Genomic DNA, 18,121 nt, shown 5'->3' with positions numbered 1-18,121 from the left:
TAGGATTTCCTCCAGGTTCAACATTTTTTGCTAATTTAAAATTTCTAAAATGGAAGTGCTTCAAAGACATTGTCTTATTTTTCAGTTTGGAAAGCCAGATTTAATGGCTGTTACATTGGCACAGTCCTTGGCACACAATCTTGGGATCTTCTCAGACAAAAGAAGGTTACAGAGTGGTAAGAAATGTTGAGGTTTCAATACAGATTCTTTTTCTGGCAAAGATATTCTCATACTTTTTACTCTAACAGAGCCATTGTCAGCTTTTGTAATTAAATATGACTTTTTAAAAAATATTGCTTGCAATGTATGTAGGAATCAAGTTGAATTAATTGAAAAAGAACCTTAAAAATAGGCACAGAATTGAAATTCTGTCCTGCTTGTATCACAGTGTGAAATTTTTTAGTACCTATTAATTCCAATTTGCCTTAAATTGAAAATCTAAAACTGCATAATGTCAGAGTTCCAGAAAAACCAACTCCAATTAAAAACTCAGAGACAGTCATTTTCTCAGTTTCCTTTTATTAAAAATACTTATACTGGCACATCTGAGAAAACCCGAATCTGAGAGTTCCGGGTTTTCCCTTAGTAATTCAAAAGTCAAAACCCAACCCCTGCACCCATCAGTCCATCACATGGTCCAATCACCAACCGTCTCAACTTGAGACATCCCTTCAACCACTCCTACTCCAGGTGTAGGAATAACATGACCAGTGGTAGGATTTTTTTTTTTTTTTACTAATGGTTCTGTGGGCATGGCTTGGTAGACATGGCAGTGGAAGGATACTGTAAAATCTCCAGTCAGAGGTGGTATTTGCCGGTTCTCTGAACTACTCAAAATCTCCGCTACCGGTTCTCCAGAACTGGTCAGAGCCTGCTGAATACCACCTCTGAACACGACCTTGACTGAAAAGAAGAATGCTATTATGTTTAACTATTAATACTCCAAAAATCCCCCCCTCCTACTTTCCCAGATACAGGAATGTGGCGGCGTGGAAGCTTCTGATACTAATATGGCTTCCAAAGCTGACACATACATTTAAACATTAAATATGAATAAAGCATCCCTATATAAGAATGTTAAGAAAAAGTTCCTGGGAAGTTGTTTTTTTTTAAATAAAACTTTTATTTAAGTTTTCACAGAACATACAAATACAAATAAAATCTATTTTTTTGAGAACAGCGTGGCCCCAGGTTATCACTTCTCTATACAGACATAAACTCAATACATATTTATTTTATGCATTCTAATCCATATCTTATAACTATTTTCGCGATTTTTTCGATAGCTTTTCCCTTTCTTTACTTCCTACAGCCTTATTTTAAATTATCTCATTCCTTTCTTAATTCAATTACATATCTTTTTCTAATTTTTAAAATCTTTCTAATCAATGTTTTTGTACTTTCATCTGTCCTGTTTACATTTTCATATTTTCTCATAAAACAAATTTTCCTCTGTAATTACTAGACTGGAGTGTAACACCTTTGTATCTTTTTTCAAATCTTATTTAAAAATATAAGTTATACTTTTACAGTTATAACATTCATTTTCTAACCTCTATTTTATAACACATACCTATTTTCAATTGAATTCTGCTTGGTACATTCCCTTAAACATACACACTAAATTCTTAAAGAAAAAAGTATATATGTGTTATGTCCCACCTTCCAAAATAAACAGATAAGGCTGAAAGCAGCAGTCCTCGCAAATAAAGGCAGCAAACAGGAATCTTCACTGATAACAGCTGTAGATAGCCTCCACAAGATAGTCCAAGTTAATAGTTCCAACGAAATAAATCCCAGTCCCAACAAGATATTTCAGGTTTAAATCCTCCAAGCCAAAATCTTCGGTTCTCCTTGCAAACAAACACTTTGTTCCGGACAAAGTGCAAAGTCATCTCTCTCCCTTTATAGAGCAGCATATAATTAGTCTAATTACTGATCTGCCCTCCTCCTGTGCTCCCGTTGGTTTCTTCTCGTAAGGAGACGCCTGCTTCTGACATCCACCCAGCAATCATCTAAATTATTACCTTCACCTGAAGTCTCCATAAGTTCCTCATTGTCAGCCGTTTCCGGCTGATAACCTGATTGAGAAGCAGAGGAGGTTGAAGGTTCAGGCCGGTCCTGCAAATCAAATGTGTCCTCATTCAAAATATTTATTATCACTGCTGACAGGAACTGTTAGGACTCCTCTTCGAAATTCAAACAGACAGAGCTCTTTGCAGTAACGTCCTCATTCAAAACTGCAGGCAAAACCGTTAGGACTCCCTTTGAAATTCAAACAGACAGAGCTCTTTGCAGTAACGTCCTCATTCAAAACTGCAAGCAAAACTGTTAGGACTCCCTTTGAAATTCAAACAGACAGAGCTCTTTGTAGTAACGTGCTAATTAACTGGCTTGCCTATCAGATTAACGTTTCCTGGTTCTGACGTCAATCCACGATCTAACAGTCATCAGATTCAAAGTTCCTAACAGGATTGGTCCTTCCGATCACAACACTATCCCCCACCTCAGGGCCCTTCCCCGAGTCTTACGCTCAGGATGTGGTTTTGAAGGGAATTCTGCATGATATCTTCGAACAAGGTCTGGGGCATGTACCTTGGCCACATCCTGCCAATAACGAATCTCCGCTTTCATTTTCTAATCTTCCCACAAAGTACTGGAATCGTCCCTTTTCCATCGTGAATCATAAATTCCAACCACTGTAGTATCTGTAACAGGTTCAGTGCGGGCCTAGATGTGAAACGCACCAGACCTAAGGCCTCCTTAAGGTCAGGTCTCACCCTGTTTTCCTGACGAGCCAAGAGTGGTTTCAGGTACGGGTCTGCGGTTCCCTCTCCGATTGCAGGAATTAACAAAATGTCCCAGACCCCCGCAATAAAGGCACAAGCCTTCCTGGAACTGTTCGAACGTTCCCGCTGTTAAGCGAGGGCGGAGTGCTCCCAACTCCAACGGCTCCTCTGTCTTAACCATGGGTTGGAAAACTCTCGGTGGCGTGGGTTGTGCACGAAAAACGAAGATGGTTCCATACCGAGCCGCTTTGCATCCACGTTGCTGTAAACGAGCTTCAATTGTAAGCACTGAACTATCAATGCATCCAAAGTTAAAGCCCTCTCTGCATGGACCAGCTCATCTTTGATGGCATCAGACAAGCCTTCCTGGAATGCAGCCATATGAGCCGGTTTGTTCCAGTTGGAGTCCAAACACAGCAACCGAAATTCTGCAACGTATTCCTGAAGGGAACGTTTCCCTGAATAATGTCCCGTAACCGTCTATCCACAGTTTGTATCTTAATTGGGTTCTCAAACGTAACCCTTATTTGTTGCAGAAAACCCTGAAAGTTATCCAATAATGGGCTATCTTGAATTAACAAGGGAGTAGCCCATTTAGCAGCCTGCCCAGATAAAAGGCTGAGAATGAATCCCGTCCTGGCCCGATCATTTGGAAAGTCTTCAGGCCTCAAGGACATAAACAATTGACACTGCCCCAGAAATGCCGGAAACATGTCCATTTGCCCAGAAAATTTCTCCGGCATGGATACTGGGCTTTTCCTCACAGGAGGGGCAGGGGGAACAGCAGCAGGGCTTGGTAAGCTGGAAACATAATTCAGCAATTGTGTTACCTGATTCTGAAGCGTCACATTGCTTTGCAGTAGCTGATTAATTTGCTGTTGCTGCTGCTCGACCAATTGTTGCATTTGAGTTAAATCCATCGTTGCAAAGATGGTCTGTTAGGTCCGGAACAAAAATGTTATGTCCCACCTTCCAAAATAAACAGATAAGGCTGAAAGCAGCAGTCCTCGCAAATAAAGGCAGCAAACAGGAATCTTCACTGATAACAGCTGTAGATAGCTTCCACAAGATAGTCCAAGTTAATAGTTCCAACGAAATAAATCCCAGTCCCAACAAGATATTTCAGGTTTAAATCCTCCAAGCCAAAATCTTCGGTTCTCCTTGCAAACAAACACTTTGTTCCAGACAAAGTGCAAAGTCATCTCTCTCCCTTTATAGAGCAGCATATAATTAGTCTAATTACTGATCTGCCCTCCTCCTGTGCTCCCGTTGGTTTCTTCTCGTAAGGAGATGCCTGCTTCTGACATCCACCCAGCAATCATCTAAATTATTACCTTCACCTGAAGTCTCCATAAGTTCCTCATTGTCAGCCGCTCCCGGCTGATAACCTGATTGAGAAGCAGAGGAGGTTGAAGGTTCAGGCCGGTCCTGCAAATCAAATGTGTCCTCATTCAAAATATTTATTATCACTGCTGACAGGAACTGTTAGGACTCCTCTTCGAAATTCAAACAGACAGAGCTCTTTGCAGTAACGCCCTCATTCAAAACTGCAGGCAAAACCGTTAGGACTCCCTTTGAAATTCAAACAGACAGAGCTCTTTGCAGTAACGTCCTCATTCAAAACTGCAAGCAAAACTGTTAGGACTCCCTTTGAAATTCAAACAGACAGAGCTCTTTGTAGTAACGTGCTAATTAACTGGCTTGCCTATCAGATTAACGTTTCCTGGTTCTGACGTCAATCCACGATCTAACAGTCATCAGATTCAAAGTTCCTAACAGGATTGGTCCTTCCAATCACAACATATATGCATATATATATCTGTGTATATATGTATAACACTAGCAAATGGAATAATTATTCTATTCAAGTACAGCTCTGCCATTAATATTAATAACAATCTTTTGCATTTCTATTTCTTTTAACAAACATTACCTAGTAATATCAGTTTTCTTTCACTTTAATCATCTATATTTCATATTTTACTTATTACTGTCTTTAAATAAAACAATAGTTATTAACAGTAGTCAATAAAGTTATTATTCTTATTCAAGTTCATCTTGTCAACTGATAAATATCTTCCATGTTTCCTTTCAGTTTTTTTTAAACGTTCTTTTTAAATCATTGAGAGCCTTATTCTCTTTACAAACAAATATTCCACTACATATCTGTAGAAATTTTTTCTGCCACTTCAATCATCTAACATATTTTCTAACCCTTTTCTATTTCTAATATAACAATGCTATCCCATGCACTCTTGCAGAATCCTCTCCTTAAGTTAAATTTTAACCATTGTCTCTGTGTCTTTTAAATAGGTTTATACCTTTAATTCTTGTACGCTTTTGCTAAAACCTCTATATCTTGTTTCTGTCCTTTGTAGCTTCTTTTCCTTTCCCTCTTCCCTCTCTTCTTCTCCCTCCCCTTTTTATTCCCTTTTCTATCTGATTCTCCCTTCTGCGATCCTCCCTTCTGCTTCTTCCTGATATTATGATTACTTTTCAAATTACTCTTTTTTTGGGTTGTTGCTTCAGTGCTTTTAACTCCCTTTTCCCCCTTTCCCTTTTTTACCCCGCTTAAAATTGTTTGGTCATTAAAGATGGCTTCTTCGTTGTCCCGTCCTTCTTGTTCTTCAAGTGTTTCTTGTTGTTTTTCATAGTTCAAGATCTCCATTTCTAAAAATTGAAATATGAAGCCAAAAGATCCTTTCTGTCTTGTGCTTCTTCTTTTTGTTCTTTAAGTCTCATTTTTAACTCTTCAAGGAGTGATGCCATTTTAAAAAAGTTTAAACAACACCAAATTGATTTTATTTTATTTCATTAAGATCCTCCATCCAAAATTCCAGGAATCATCCAATAATCTAAAACTGTTTCTTGCTTCTTTTCTCACTTTCTCTTTCCAGGGGCTTTGTTATCTTGTCACAAAGTTTTAGCTAAAAATGTATCTTTTGCAAGCCTTGTTAATATTCCACAATCAATTTTTTTAAAGTTCCAGGTAGTCTCCTCCATTTTCCAGATTCCAGCCTCTTTTCCTTTTTCCCTCCGCTGCTTGCTTTCTTTTTTTAAAGAAAGTTTTTAAATTATCCAAGAATCTTTATCCCTTTGACACTTTATTTTCAGCTAGAAATAGCCTATTCATGTCAAAGTGGATTAGTATCAATTTCTTATTCGAATCTCTTCTTCTTAATGTTCCAAGTAAGTTAAAACTGTCATTTTTTTTCCAATTCTGTTTCCTTTCTCTTTCGCAGCTTAAAATCTTTTTTAGGAATAGTATTAGTCTTTAAAATTCAGGTTCCAGGTACCTTAAATAGATGTTCTATTCAACCTGGTCAGTCAAACTTTCTCTTTTAAACTTCCTCCTGCACAATCTTGTCTGGTCAGGTTCTTTTTTGAGGTGGCCATTTCTGACCACCATTGCAACCGCCTTTGGGAAAAAAGTTCCTTGGAAATTTTGAGATAATCTATGGCTTAAGCCATAGCAATGTTAGTTTTCAAATTGACCCTGTGTCATTTATACTTGGTTTGCAAAAATAAAAATAATTTAGAATAATTTCTACTCTATCTTGAAAAATCTGAAAGGAATCATTCAGATTCCTTCAACTTTGTTGAGGTAATTCCCCATTAGAAGAATGAGCGCACACAGGGAGACGTAGTGAGAGTGGTGAAGAATAACACACAACCAGCACACAGATACACTGTATAGTAAAATGTAGGTTTTTACTTCCAATAAATGTTTAAGCAAAGTTCAACAAACAGTCCAAGTCATTCACGGTTAAAGCAGTCAGTTTTCAGTCCAGGGATAATCCAGTAACAAAGTCCGGTATCAAAAACAGTTTAGTAACAGACTTACATCAAATCCAAGAATAACGATGATCAGTAACAGTCAATACGGAAATACAGGAATGGCAACACTCTCCAGAACAGGACAACCCAGGTTTCTAGCTCCATCTTATGGTCATTTGAGAAACCACACCCAATTACAATTTTAGCATTCCCTTAAAGAGACAGTATTAAAATGTCTATCCTGGTTTATATATTTTTCAACCCAACTGTTAGGTGTGACTTACATTCATAACATTCTCCCCTTTGGATAGGACAATATATACAACCTTACATTCTAAGTCCATAATCCTCACAGCAAGCCTTATGCTTTACAGAGCCTTGGGCTTTTGTAAAAGGATCTGCGATGTTATTTTCTGACATACAGTATTCCAGCTTAATCATCTTACTTTACACACATTGTCTCACATTTAAATATCTTAAATCTGTGTGCTTTGATCTTGTCTTAACAGCAAGATTGGAAGCCATCTGTATTGCTGATTGGTTATCTTCATAAACAACAATAGAATCTGCTACATCGATTCCCATATCAATCAATAGTTGTTTATAATAAACTAAATCTGTACATAATAAAGACAAACATGAGAATTCCATTGTTGATAAGCTTCGATGTTTCTGTTGAATAGACCTCCATCCAATCAACACATTTCCTAATAATACTACAGTACTTGACATAGATTTATGTGTATTTATGTCTGTAGCAAAACTTAAATGCAGTTAAATTCATTTCATCTTTTGGCTCCAAATACAATGCATAAGGCATTGTTTGTTTCAGATATCTTAACACATGCTTAGCAGCTTGCCAATTACTTTCAGTTGGCTCAGCGTTAAATCTTGCTAATTGGTTAACACTGTATGCTATATCTGTCCTTGACCAATTACTGAGATAAGATAAACTACCAATCAAGGACTGGTAAATGTTCTTATCAAAAACAGGACTTTGAACATCACTATGGCTAAACTCCTGGCTCATCGGTGTTTTAGCCGGTTTACAAAGTTCCATTTTAAAATTCTTTAGTAATTGGTTAATTTTATCTGCCTGTGAGATTTTGTAGCCTCCCCTCGTTCTATCTATCTCTAAACCAAGATATTGTCCAATTTCACCTAACTGTTTTATTTTAAATTTCTTCTCCAACAGTGATATTATTTCAGTAGCCTCTTGTTCAGTTCTGGCGATTAATGCTATGTCATCAGTGAACAACAGCAACAATGACACTACACCACCACTTTCCTTCCCAAGCAAACATGGATCAGCCATGCCAGCTACAAAATTTATCCTAGTCAATTCTTCAACTACACACTGGCTCCAGTCATATCCTGATTGCGTCAAGCCATAAAGACTCCTTTTTAATCTCCAGCAATCAGTTGTATTATCATTTTTGATACCTAAAGGTTTCTCCAAATATATAGTGTGTTGCAATAGTGCATGCAGATATGCTGTCTCTACATCTAAATGATTTGTAATGTTTGTCTCTTTAGCTGCCCACACTAATACTACTAATAATGTAGTAGCCTTCAGACTAGGCGCAAAGACCTCATCATAGTCGTTTGCTGTCTGATTGAACCCTTGTGCTACTAACCTGGCTTTATGAGTAACAGTCCCATCCACACTAGTCTTTAGTTTATAAATCCATTTACACCCTATGGCATGTTTACCAGATGGTAACTTAACATTTTCGTATACCTCCAACCTTCGTAAGGATTTCAGTTGCTTATCTGTTGTTTCCTGCCAAGCAGCCTGATCCTTAGCAGGATATAGTTTTAGTTCATTATAGTTACCAGGAACTGTATTCATTTGGCATACAACACTAGCCTGATATTTATCAGGCAGTCGTGTTATTTGGGTTGAACGTCTTGGTAATACAGGGCTTACTGGTGGATTCACCTCTGCCACCTGCTCCTGTTCTCCTACCTCCTCCTGTGCCTGTTCTCCTACTTCCTCCTGTGCCTGTTCTTCCTTTTAAATGGCTCTTCATGGTTTACTTATTTCATCTTTAGGGACTACTTTGGTGTCAATAATAACATCATTGCTGGATTCCTGTTCCAGTTTATCCCACCCAATGTGCTCAAGAAATTTAGCACTAGGACTACAGTAAACATGAGTTGTGCCTGGATCCCAAAATCTAAACGACCTATGGTTGGCTTCATAACCTACAAAAAATAATTTCCTAGCTCTATGTTGTCCTTTCAGTCTTACTTGTGAGGGAATATGCACCCATGCTGGAGCCCCAAATGTGTGTAGATAACTTAAGTTTTCTGCCATGCCAACGAGTGAATGGCCATTTTCCAGTTGTTGTGTTAACTACATTGTTTAACACATGATTGCTACACATTATGGCTTCACCCCACAGTATTTCAGGCAAACCTGAATCAGATAACATAGTGCCATGGCTTGTAATGTTTGCCCTCTTCATTCTACAAACGAGTTGTGTTGTGATCTGTAAGGTGCAGAACGTTTAAGCTCGACACCAGCCAATTTTAGCATTGTTTGGAATCTATTGTTAACAAACTCAGTCCCGTTATCAGTAACTAAAGTAATTACTTTACTCCTCATTTTTCTCTCTGCAAACCTTAGCCAATTAAAGAAATGTTGGAATGTCTCTGTTTTGTTTTTCATGAGATAGCAGAAACCGTACTATGAGTAATGGTCCATTATACTCAAAACATAGCAGGCACCTCCCAAACTGGGTTTCTTAGGACAGCAAACACAACCTCTAAAGGTCCTTTGGTCTTAAACCCATTCAGTCTGTTTGCTGTAATAATCTTGCTTTTCTCTTGGCTACAGGCATTACAGTTTAAGTACTTACTATAGGGTTTTAATTTTACTCCCTCTGACAATTCAACAGTTTGTTTCAACATTTTGAAATTAATGTGCCCCAGACGTCTACGCAGTAAATGTATACATTCATCATGTGGCTTAACATTGTTATAAACCAAGTTAGCCATCTTCAACTGATCATCATATATCACATATAAATCATTCTCTAAAGTAGCAGTAACACTTTTACCCTCTTTCTCTATTATACAGTTATCTCCCCTAAAGGTTACTACATAACCAAGATTAACTAAAGCCCTTATTGATAACAAATTAAATTTCAGTTTAGGTACATATAACATAGTTAAATGCTCATTTAAAAACAAGAACAATATGCAGTATCTTTACCAGACACTTTCATCTTCCATCCATTTGCCAATGATACATGTTGCTTACTTGTAGACATCTTTATAAACCTCTCTCTATTTCTAGTAATGCACTGCGATGCTCCACTATCAACAACCCACAAATCATGGTTTATAGTTGAATTGCTAGACATAGCTAAACTAACTTTCTTCTTAACCTTCTGGTGATTACCAGTATTCTGTTGTTTTCTCTTCTTACAGAATCTAGCTATATGTCCCTTATCCCCACAAGAAAAACATTTCCTAACAGTATAGGCAGTTGAAAACAAATCCTCTTCTTGTGGTTGTTCCTTCCTCAGTTGGTCCCTATCCAGCCATCTTCCTGCCTCTTCTAACAACCTTCTGGTTATGTCAGTCAATATCAGTTTATCTCTGGGCAGGACTTCCAGTGAAGATATGTAATCATCATAACTTTCATCCAATGAGGAAAGAATGATGTAAACTTGATGCAGCTCTGAAAATATCAGTTCCTTTTCATGTAGCTCTTGAAAAGTTCTTTTCATAAAGTTCAAATGAGTTAACATATCTCCACCTTTCAGAAGACATGCTCTAAACAGTTTACGTGTAAGATGTACATGTGCACCTACACTTTCAAGAACATAAATCCTCTTCAGATTCTCCCAACACTTAGCAGCAGACTCTTCTCCATGAATATGGACAAGCTGCTGGTCACTCAGTGTTAATCCAATTATACAAAGAGCTCGTTCATTGTTTCATTTAAAGTCAGCTAACTTCTTGGCATTGTTCTCATCATCTGGATCCCAAACATTTATGTCTGGTTGATCTTGAACTACAGTCCATAATCCTCTATGCAGAAGAAGACTGCACTTCATAGACCAGGAAACATAGTTTGTTCCATCCAACTGGGTTGTCAGTGATAGACTTGTTGAAGTGTCTTGTGCCATCTTTACCAGGACAGGAACCCACAATTAAACAGTAAACACTGTCTGTATACAGTACTGTGTATTCACACCAAGTCTCAGTATCTGAGCCTGGTATGGCCTGGGGCCATAACCAGTGTTGAGGTAATTCCCTGTTAGGAGAATGAGTGCACACAGGGAGACGTATTGAGAGTGGTGAAGAATAACACACAATCAGTACACAGATACACTGTATAGTAAAATGTAGGTTTTTACTTCCAATAAATGTTTAAGCAAAGTTCAACAAACAGTCCAAGTCATTCACGGTTAAAGCAGTCAGTTTTCAGTCCAGGGATAATCCAGTAACGAAGTCCGGTATCAAAAACAGTTCAGTAACAGACTTACATCAAATCCAAGAATAATGATGATCAGTAACAGTTAATAGGGAAATGCAGAAACGGCAACACTCTCCAGAACAGGACAACCCGGGTTTCTAGCTCCATCTTATGGCTGTTTGAGAACCACACCCAATTACAATTTTAGCATTCCCTTAAGGAGACACTATTAAAATGTCTATCCTGGTTTATATATTTTCCAACCCAACTGTTAGGTGACTTACATTCCTAACAAATTTCTTAAAGGATTGTATGGATAAAGGTATGTTGATATCCTAATCAATTTATCAGATTGTAACAAAAATAACAATAATGTATTTTTTGGGGGGGGAAACACTTTATCTTTTATATTCTGATTGTATAAGACATGAGATGTAGCTATTGTGATACACTTACGTTGCACTGTGATATGATGAATATATGTATTTATGTATTTATTATGTAAATAGATACATGTATTTATGAATACATAAAATACATATTCAATTTTTTGGAACAAAAATTTAAAATAAACCATGAACAATGGTATATGTTGTATTACAAGTAGTCCTTGACTTGACCATAAATGACTTCAAAATTTCCATTGCTAAGCAAAACATCTGTTAAGTGAATATTGTCCTATTTTACAACCTTCCCTGCCACAGTTATTCAGTGAATTACTGCAGTTGTTAAGTTAATAACATAGTTTTAAGTGAATCTGGCTTCCCCATTGACTTTGCTTGTCAGAAATTTGCAAAAGATGATCACATGATCCAAGGACTCTGCAACCATTATAAATATGAATCAGTTGTCAAGCGGCTGAATTTTGGTCATGTGACCATGGGGATTCTACAATAGTCATATATGTGAAAACTGGTCATAAGTCATTTTTTTCAGTGCCCTTGTAACTTTGAACAGTCAGTAAATGAATGTTGTAAATTGAGGATTACTATATAACCTATATGACTTCGAGCAGTCAGTAAATGAATGTTGTAAGTTGAGGACTACCTATATAACAAACTGCAAAAAACAGAATGCAAAACAAAACAAGAGGATATCCATGCAGTTTATACAAAAATATAGACACATCCAACCTGGGTTTCATCCATTTTAGCCCAAAGATTGGGAGAACAACCAGTCCTCTGTTCCTTACTTACAGAATGCCAATAGGGTGGGAGCATCAAAGATTTTAGGAGATCTCATTCCCAGAGGGCAGGTGCCATGACAAAGAAGTCAAGCTTTCAAGTTCCCAAAAGGTGGAACTCTATGACAAAATAGTGACTTGCACCAAATTTAAATAATAACAAAGTTCTGATAACGTATTTGCATGGCTACAATGTTCCATATTCTATTAAAACAGACAATTAACTGTCGCAAGCTTGTATGATGCTATTTATTTATTAATTACATTTATTTAAGATATCTGATATGTGATTTCTCACTTTCCTATATATTGTAATGTGATTTGCCTATTTTATTTATTTTAGGTGAATGTAAATGTGAAGATACCTGGTCCGGATGTATAATGGGAGATACAGGGTAAGAGATTTTCTTTCAGATATGTCTATGTAGTAGAAATGTAAATTAGCAGATAGTTATTGGATGAAAACCTGTTAACAGAAAAATGATATGTATATTATTCAGTTGACACCAATGTAAGAATTAATCAATTAATGCATAGTTAATTTGCTTTGAGAGCCATTTTGGTGCAGTGGTTAAACCATCAGGCTAGAATCTGGGCAACAGTGAATTATAGTTCTGCCTTAGGGGTTAACCCCATTGGGTGATTTTAACCTGGTCATTTTTTTTCAGAGAAGAAGAAGAAATCAGTGAAAACCCATTTCCATAACAATCTTGCTATAAAAACTGTGCGGATTCTCCAGAAGCCAAGAGAGATTTGAAAACACACATAAATATTTTACATATACACTTTTAGTATCATATTTGTACCAATGATTATGAATCCCAGTGCTTAATTGTTAGTTACATTAAGAAAAGAAGATATTCATCTATGTTACTCCAGGTATAACTCCTGACATCTTCACTCCTAAGAATTTAGGTACATAAATATGTATGTACCTAAATATATATGTACATTAATTCCTCATCATTTGGAGAGATTTCCACTTTGGGACCTGATAGACAATTAGAAAAGCATTTAGACAAATTTATGGTGCATAGGCTGCTCAACAGATATTAACTACAATAACTGATTGAAACCTCCAGACTCAGGGTACACCAGAACCAATATAGATCTGGATCTGGAAGACATGTGAAGGTCTCTGGATTAAAAAATCTCTCTGACTAGTGAATAGTATCACAAATTTTCAGAAGATAATATACCAGCCTGACAAATTCCCTGAATACTGATCCCAATGTATAAAAAGATATCCTTTTCACAAAGTCTTCGACTTATAAAATGCTATAAAATGCTATGTCAGACATGGAAAATTCTAGCCTAGAAACAAGTATTTCCCAAAATTCTCTCAATGTTGTTATTAGTAATAGTTCTCTCAGAGCAAAACACAGTGCAAGTTTAAATTGCCATTCTATATTACAAAAATAACAAGGATATTTGACTGGACACTTGTATTCATAACACCTATTTCATATATCTTAGTGGCAGGTGAAAGCCTACATTGTATTTGTTGTATAGCTTTAAATATTTTTGTATAAAACTTAGAGAATTGTGCATTAACAAAGCCCAAACTGAAGATTGCAAGTGCATCAACTTAATTAAACATGTTTTTAATTTATCATGTAATTTGCAGATATGAAAGGAGAGAAAATAATAACTTAATAAAATTATCTAGCTTGGTGTTCCAGAAAATTCAGAGTTATGAATAGTTCTCCTTTTTTTAAAAATTTGATCATGAAATAACTTTGTGGCCCAGCTGCAGAATGAAATTCCTTTTTAATTTTGTAGAAATAAACTGATGGTTGGTTTTTTTTTAATCACAGTTATTATCTTCCAACCAAGTTTTCCAAATGTGATATTGAGGAATACCATGATTTTTTAAATAATGGTGGGGGAGCCTGCCTTTTCAACAAGCCTTCCAAGGTAAAAAAATAATAATTTTGTTTGCAAATTTTTCTTTTTCAGTTCTTAATTTAACAGTCTCATGACAGTTGTGTTGAAATGCCTGATTGAAGTGTTTGATAGTAAGCATATGGAAGTTGTTATAATAATGCTTATTATGATTGGTTTCACAGTCAGCCAGATTATTATTATTAGTGATTTTTCTTTAAGAAATCAAGATGCCCAAATTCTTTTGATCAAGAATGGCATTTTATCCCTGAATGGTGTAGCTATCCAAAAATAGTTATTAGTCACAGAAAAAAAACAAACCTAATTGCAATCCTTTTTCTTACTAAGAATCCACTGCTAATATGTGAGGACTAATATTAAAAAGATCAGAAGCAAATATCCTAAATTGAGACTAACAAAGCAAAATCTTCAACTCAGAAATAGCAGGTTTTTATATCATATGTACATATAAAAAAGCTTGATTTCACTATAAATATGGCTTGGATATTATACTTGGCAGTCACTGATATTCTTTCTTAAATGTTTTTTTCTAATTCGTGCAATATTTTTTGAATATCAAAGACTTGCATCCTATCTGCTAAGCCTGATTTAAAAAAAACATTTTTGTATTTCAGCATTACAGCAGGGACAATGGCTTATTGTGGTCCTGGAACATTTTTCCTCATTAAATGAAAATGTGAAAATCAGGACTTGTACACTAGGAGGTGTATAGCACCCATTTCTATAATTACATCTACGTCTTTTCTGTCCATTGAAATAAGGATCTTTTACCATCTGTCATCATGCATGGCAAGATGCTAATATGCCACATTTTTAATGCTTTCTCATTTTTGTATTGTAGCTCCTGGATCCCCCAGAATGTGGTAATGGTTTTGTTGAAACTGGGGAAGAATGCGATTGTGGCACTCAATCGGTAAATTCATTGTTACATAGCTAATTAGGGGCAGCTCTTCCATTTTAGTTAAGAGGTTCTTTCTAATAAGTTTAGATATGTTTTTCAATATTGAATAATTTGTGCAAAATGAATTCTTTGCACCCTAATGGTCAAGAGGAAAATTTCCAGAGTTGCAATTTGCAAGCAATTACTCTTCAAAAACTACAATGAGGATTTTCTTCACAGTACTATGACAGTGAATGAAACATAGACTCATCGTTATGATCCAGGAGCAAAGTATCAGGCCGTGAAATATTATCACAAGTAATGATGGAAACAAAAATTCAAAACAAAGGATTCAGCAGGAAAATGGTTGTCATTTTTGAGGTGCAAGAGCTATTCTTTGATTTTTTGAGCCTAGTACTATGATCAACTAAGAGTGCCACATTTCAACACTCAAGATTTTGAGAGAACTTTTAAGCAGAAGTGCAAGAAGAAAATTTTGCTGCAATATAACAATATATGATCCCATGCCTCATGAGTTATCCAATAAGCAATTACAAAGCTGGAGCTCAGTGTCTTACTCGGTGTATTATACAGTTTTGGTGCTATTCATTTCACAAAATTTTCCCTTTGTGGGCATTTGTTTGACTGAAACTGATGAAAAATTAGAAAGGATGGTCAAGTCCTGGCTAAAGAGACAATCCAGAGACCTTTGTGACAGTTTTAAGAAAGTGGTCCATCATTTGCAGGGGTGTGTAAGAAATGTAACAATGCGAAGTGTAACAAATGTGCTTATGTGGAGAAATAAACAAAGGTAATTAAAAACTCAAAGCATTATTTTCTATAATAGTCCTAATTAAAGTTATGGAGGTGAGGGTATTACTTTTCATTCAATTGTACCATACAAATGAGAATTGAATTAATGCCACCTTGAACTCCACTGTGCTCCTTCTTTGCTTTTTTACTTCTTCAAATAAGGGTAAAATTGGATCCAGGAAATTACAGACCAATCAGCCTGACATCAGTAACTGGAAAGATGCTGGAAAACATAATTAAGCAACACATTTGCGAACACCTAAAAGCAAGCAAAGTTGTAACCAGAGGCCAACATGGATTTGTCCAAAACAAATCATACTAAACAAACCTTATTTCATTCTTTAACAAAGTGACTAAATTAAAAGACCAGTAAAATGCTGTAGACATAGTATACTTAGATTTTGGTAAGACAATATAGACCACAACCTATTTCTTGGTAAGTTAGAAAAATGTGGAATAGACAACATCACCAGATGGATTTGTAAATAAATGGCTAACAAACTGCACTCAACATGTAGTCCTTAAAGTTCTGTCTTAGGCCCAGTACTCATTAACATCTTCATAAATGATTTAGCTCAGGGGTGTCAAACTCGCATTGTCATGGAGTCATGTGATGTATGGAGACTTTTCCCCCATTTGCTAAACCAGGCGGGGCAGGGCCAGCACATGATGCATCCAGTCTGCGGGCTGCAAGTTTGACATCCCAATTTAGCTGAAGGGATAGAAGAGGAACTTGCAGATGACACCATGCTAACAAGAATAGCCAATGGCGGCGCCCAACTAGGAAGGTGAAGCTCTCACTCCTGGAGCACTATCTCCCTGTAAAGCCACCACCTGAACCAGAAATCACTTTTAAAGCTGCTGCTTGCACCAGAAACCATGAGTAAACCTGATCCCAAAAAACAAGCCCAAAAAAGCTGGATTCTGAAGCCGTGGAGCCCAAATAATGCTAGCAGAGCTCCTGCTAATTGATCCGGAGCCCTCCTCTCCTTCCCCAGAGAAGTGAAGCTCTCTCCATCGAGCCCTATTAACCACACTGGTGGAGCTCTTGAACTGGATCACTTGGAGCCCGAGGAGTGCAAACAACGTACCTTCATTTAAATCCCTCACACAGCTGATAGAAGTATCTTCCACGCCAGACAATGCGTTTCCATTAATATCCCCCACACAGTTTCCCTGGAGCCACATCGGACAGCTGGCAGGGAGAAACAAAGAGGGAGGAGAAAGCCCTGAGGCTCTTAGGAGCCAAAAGTTACCCTGGACGGCAGAGGAATGCTTCGGTTGTTGAGAGGAGAGGACAGTCTCCTTGACTGACCCGAAGAAAACCCCTCCATCCGAACTAAAAAGAGAATTGCCTGCATAGCTAAATCAAAACCAGTAAGTCAGCTAAGACAGAAGTGAAAAAGAAGGAAAGATCTTGTAACAGTGTGCTTAGTCTTGGTCAGAATCACTCAAATTTCTGCAGTGGAATTTTCCTTGGAAAGTGGGACTCAAAGGAGGAAAATAACTGTGATTAACGATCTGGAGTGACTGTCAGATTTAGTTAAAAAAGGTATTGCAACTAGAAGTAACTTTAAAAGTAAAGGACAGATTGGATTAGTTAACCCAAATTTCTGGACTATATTTTAGTACTACTCAACTTGAACAACTTTAGGAAACTATTGCAAAACAATCTTATTCAGAGACATATTGATTGTAGTTAAAGTGTTTTAATTCAGCAAGTTTTGCTCTCTTTCAAAAATCCAGCGTGCTTTGAATATCCTGTTACAGCCTTTTGTTTACAGAGCAATAACAGCAGCAATCAGAGCAATAAATTCCTCTTACCCAGTCTATCACAGCTGCTAGAAAAACAAACAACCCTTTCCTTAAAGACTCTCAATACTACCTCATTACTTTAATCAAACACCCATTAATTACCTCAAAACTTACAACTTTTCTACCTCATCACCTACATCAATGATTAGATAATCAATTTCTATAAAATATTTTATTAATGGTTTAATTGATTTATTGTATTAATTGATTAGTGTGATTAGAGTGTTTAGTGCAAAGAGTGTGATTACTGACTAGTTTAATAGATCAAGATTCATGTAATTTGATTGATTAGTAAAATCAGTGATTTAGTGAATTTAATTGAACAGTGTGACTAATGATTAGTGTAATTAATTGATTAGTAGTTAGTGTAATTAATTGATTAGGTTGATTGTTGCTTGGAAATTATCTGACTAGAGAGATTACTGCAATTGATTGATTGGTGTGATATTGGCTATATTGATTACCCAAAATTGTTCCATTAATTAATTCAATCAACGTATTATCTTAACAAACCTACCATGCCAAAA

General features: G+C 36.6%; 1 protein-coding gene across 5 annotated transcripts in view; it reads left to right on the top strand.

The window, feature by feature from the left end:
* ADAM22 (ADAM metallopeptidase domain 22) overlaps positions 1 to 18,121 on the top strand; it is a 185,730-nt gene that overhangs the window by 127,222 nt on the left and 40,387 nt on the right. For all 5 annotated transcript variants that reach the window (XM_087915257.1, XM_087915255.1, XM_087915258.1 and 2 more), the window contains exons 13-16: positions 86 to 176; positions 12,525 to 12,576; positions 13,999 to 14,098; positions 14,928 to 14,999. In XM_087915257.1, coding sequence (XP_087771383.1) covers positions 86 to 176; positions 12,525 to 12,576; positions 13,999 to 14,098; positions 14,928 to 14,999 — 315 coding nt within the window. The remainder of the gene's footprint in view (positions 1 to 85; positions 177 to 12,524; positions 12,577 to 13,998; positions 14,099 to 14,927; positions 15,000 to 18,121) is intronic.

The sequence above is a fragment of the Pseudonaja textilis genome, chromosome Z, assembly GCF_049901715.1.
Source record: "Pseudonaja textilis isolate UNSWEBS1 chromosome Z, rPseTex1.2, whole genome shotgun sequence".
Lineage (NCBI taxonomy): Eukaryota > Metazoa > Chordata > Lepidosauria > Squamata > Elapidae > Pseudonaja > Pseudonaja textilis.
The sequence above is the reverse complement of the archived record's forward strand: the minus strand, read 5'-3'. Positions and strand labels throughout refer to the sequence as shown.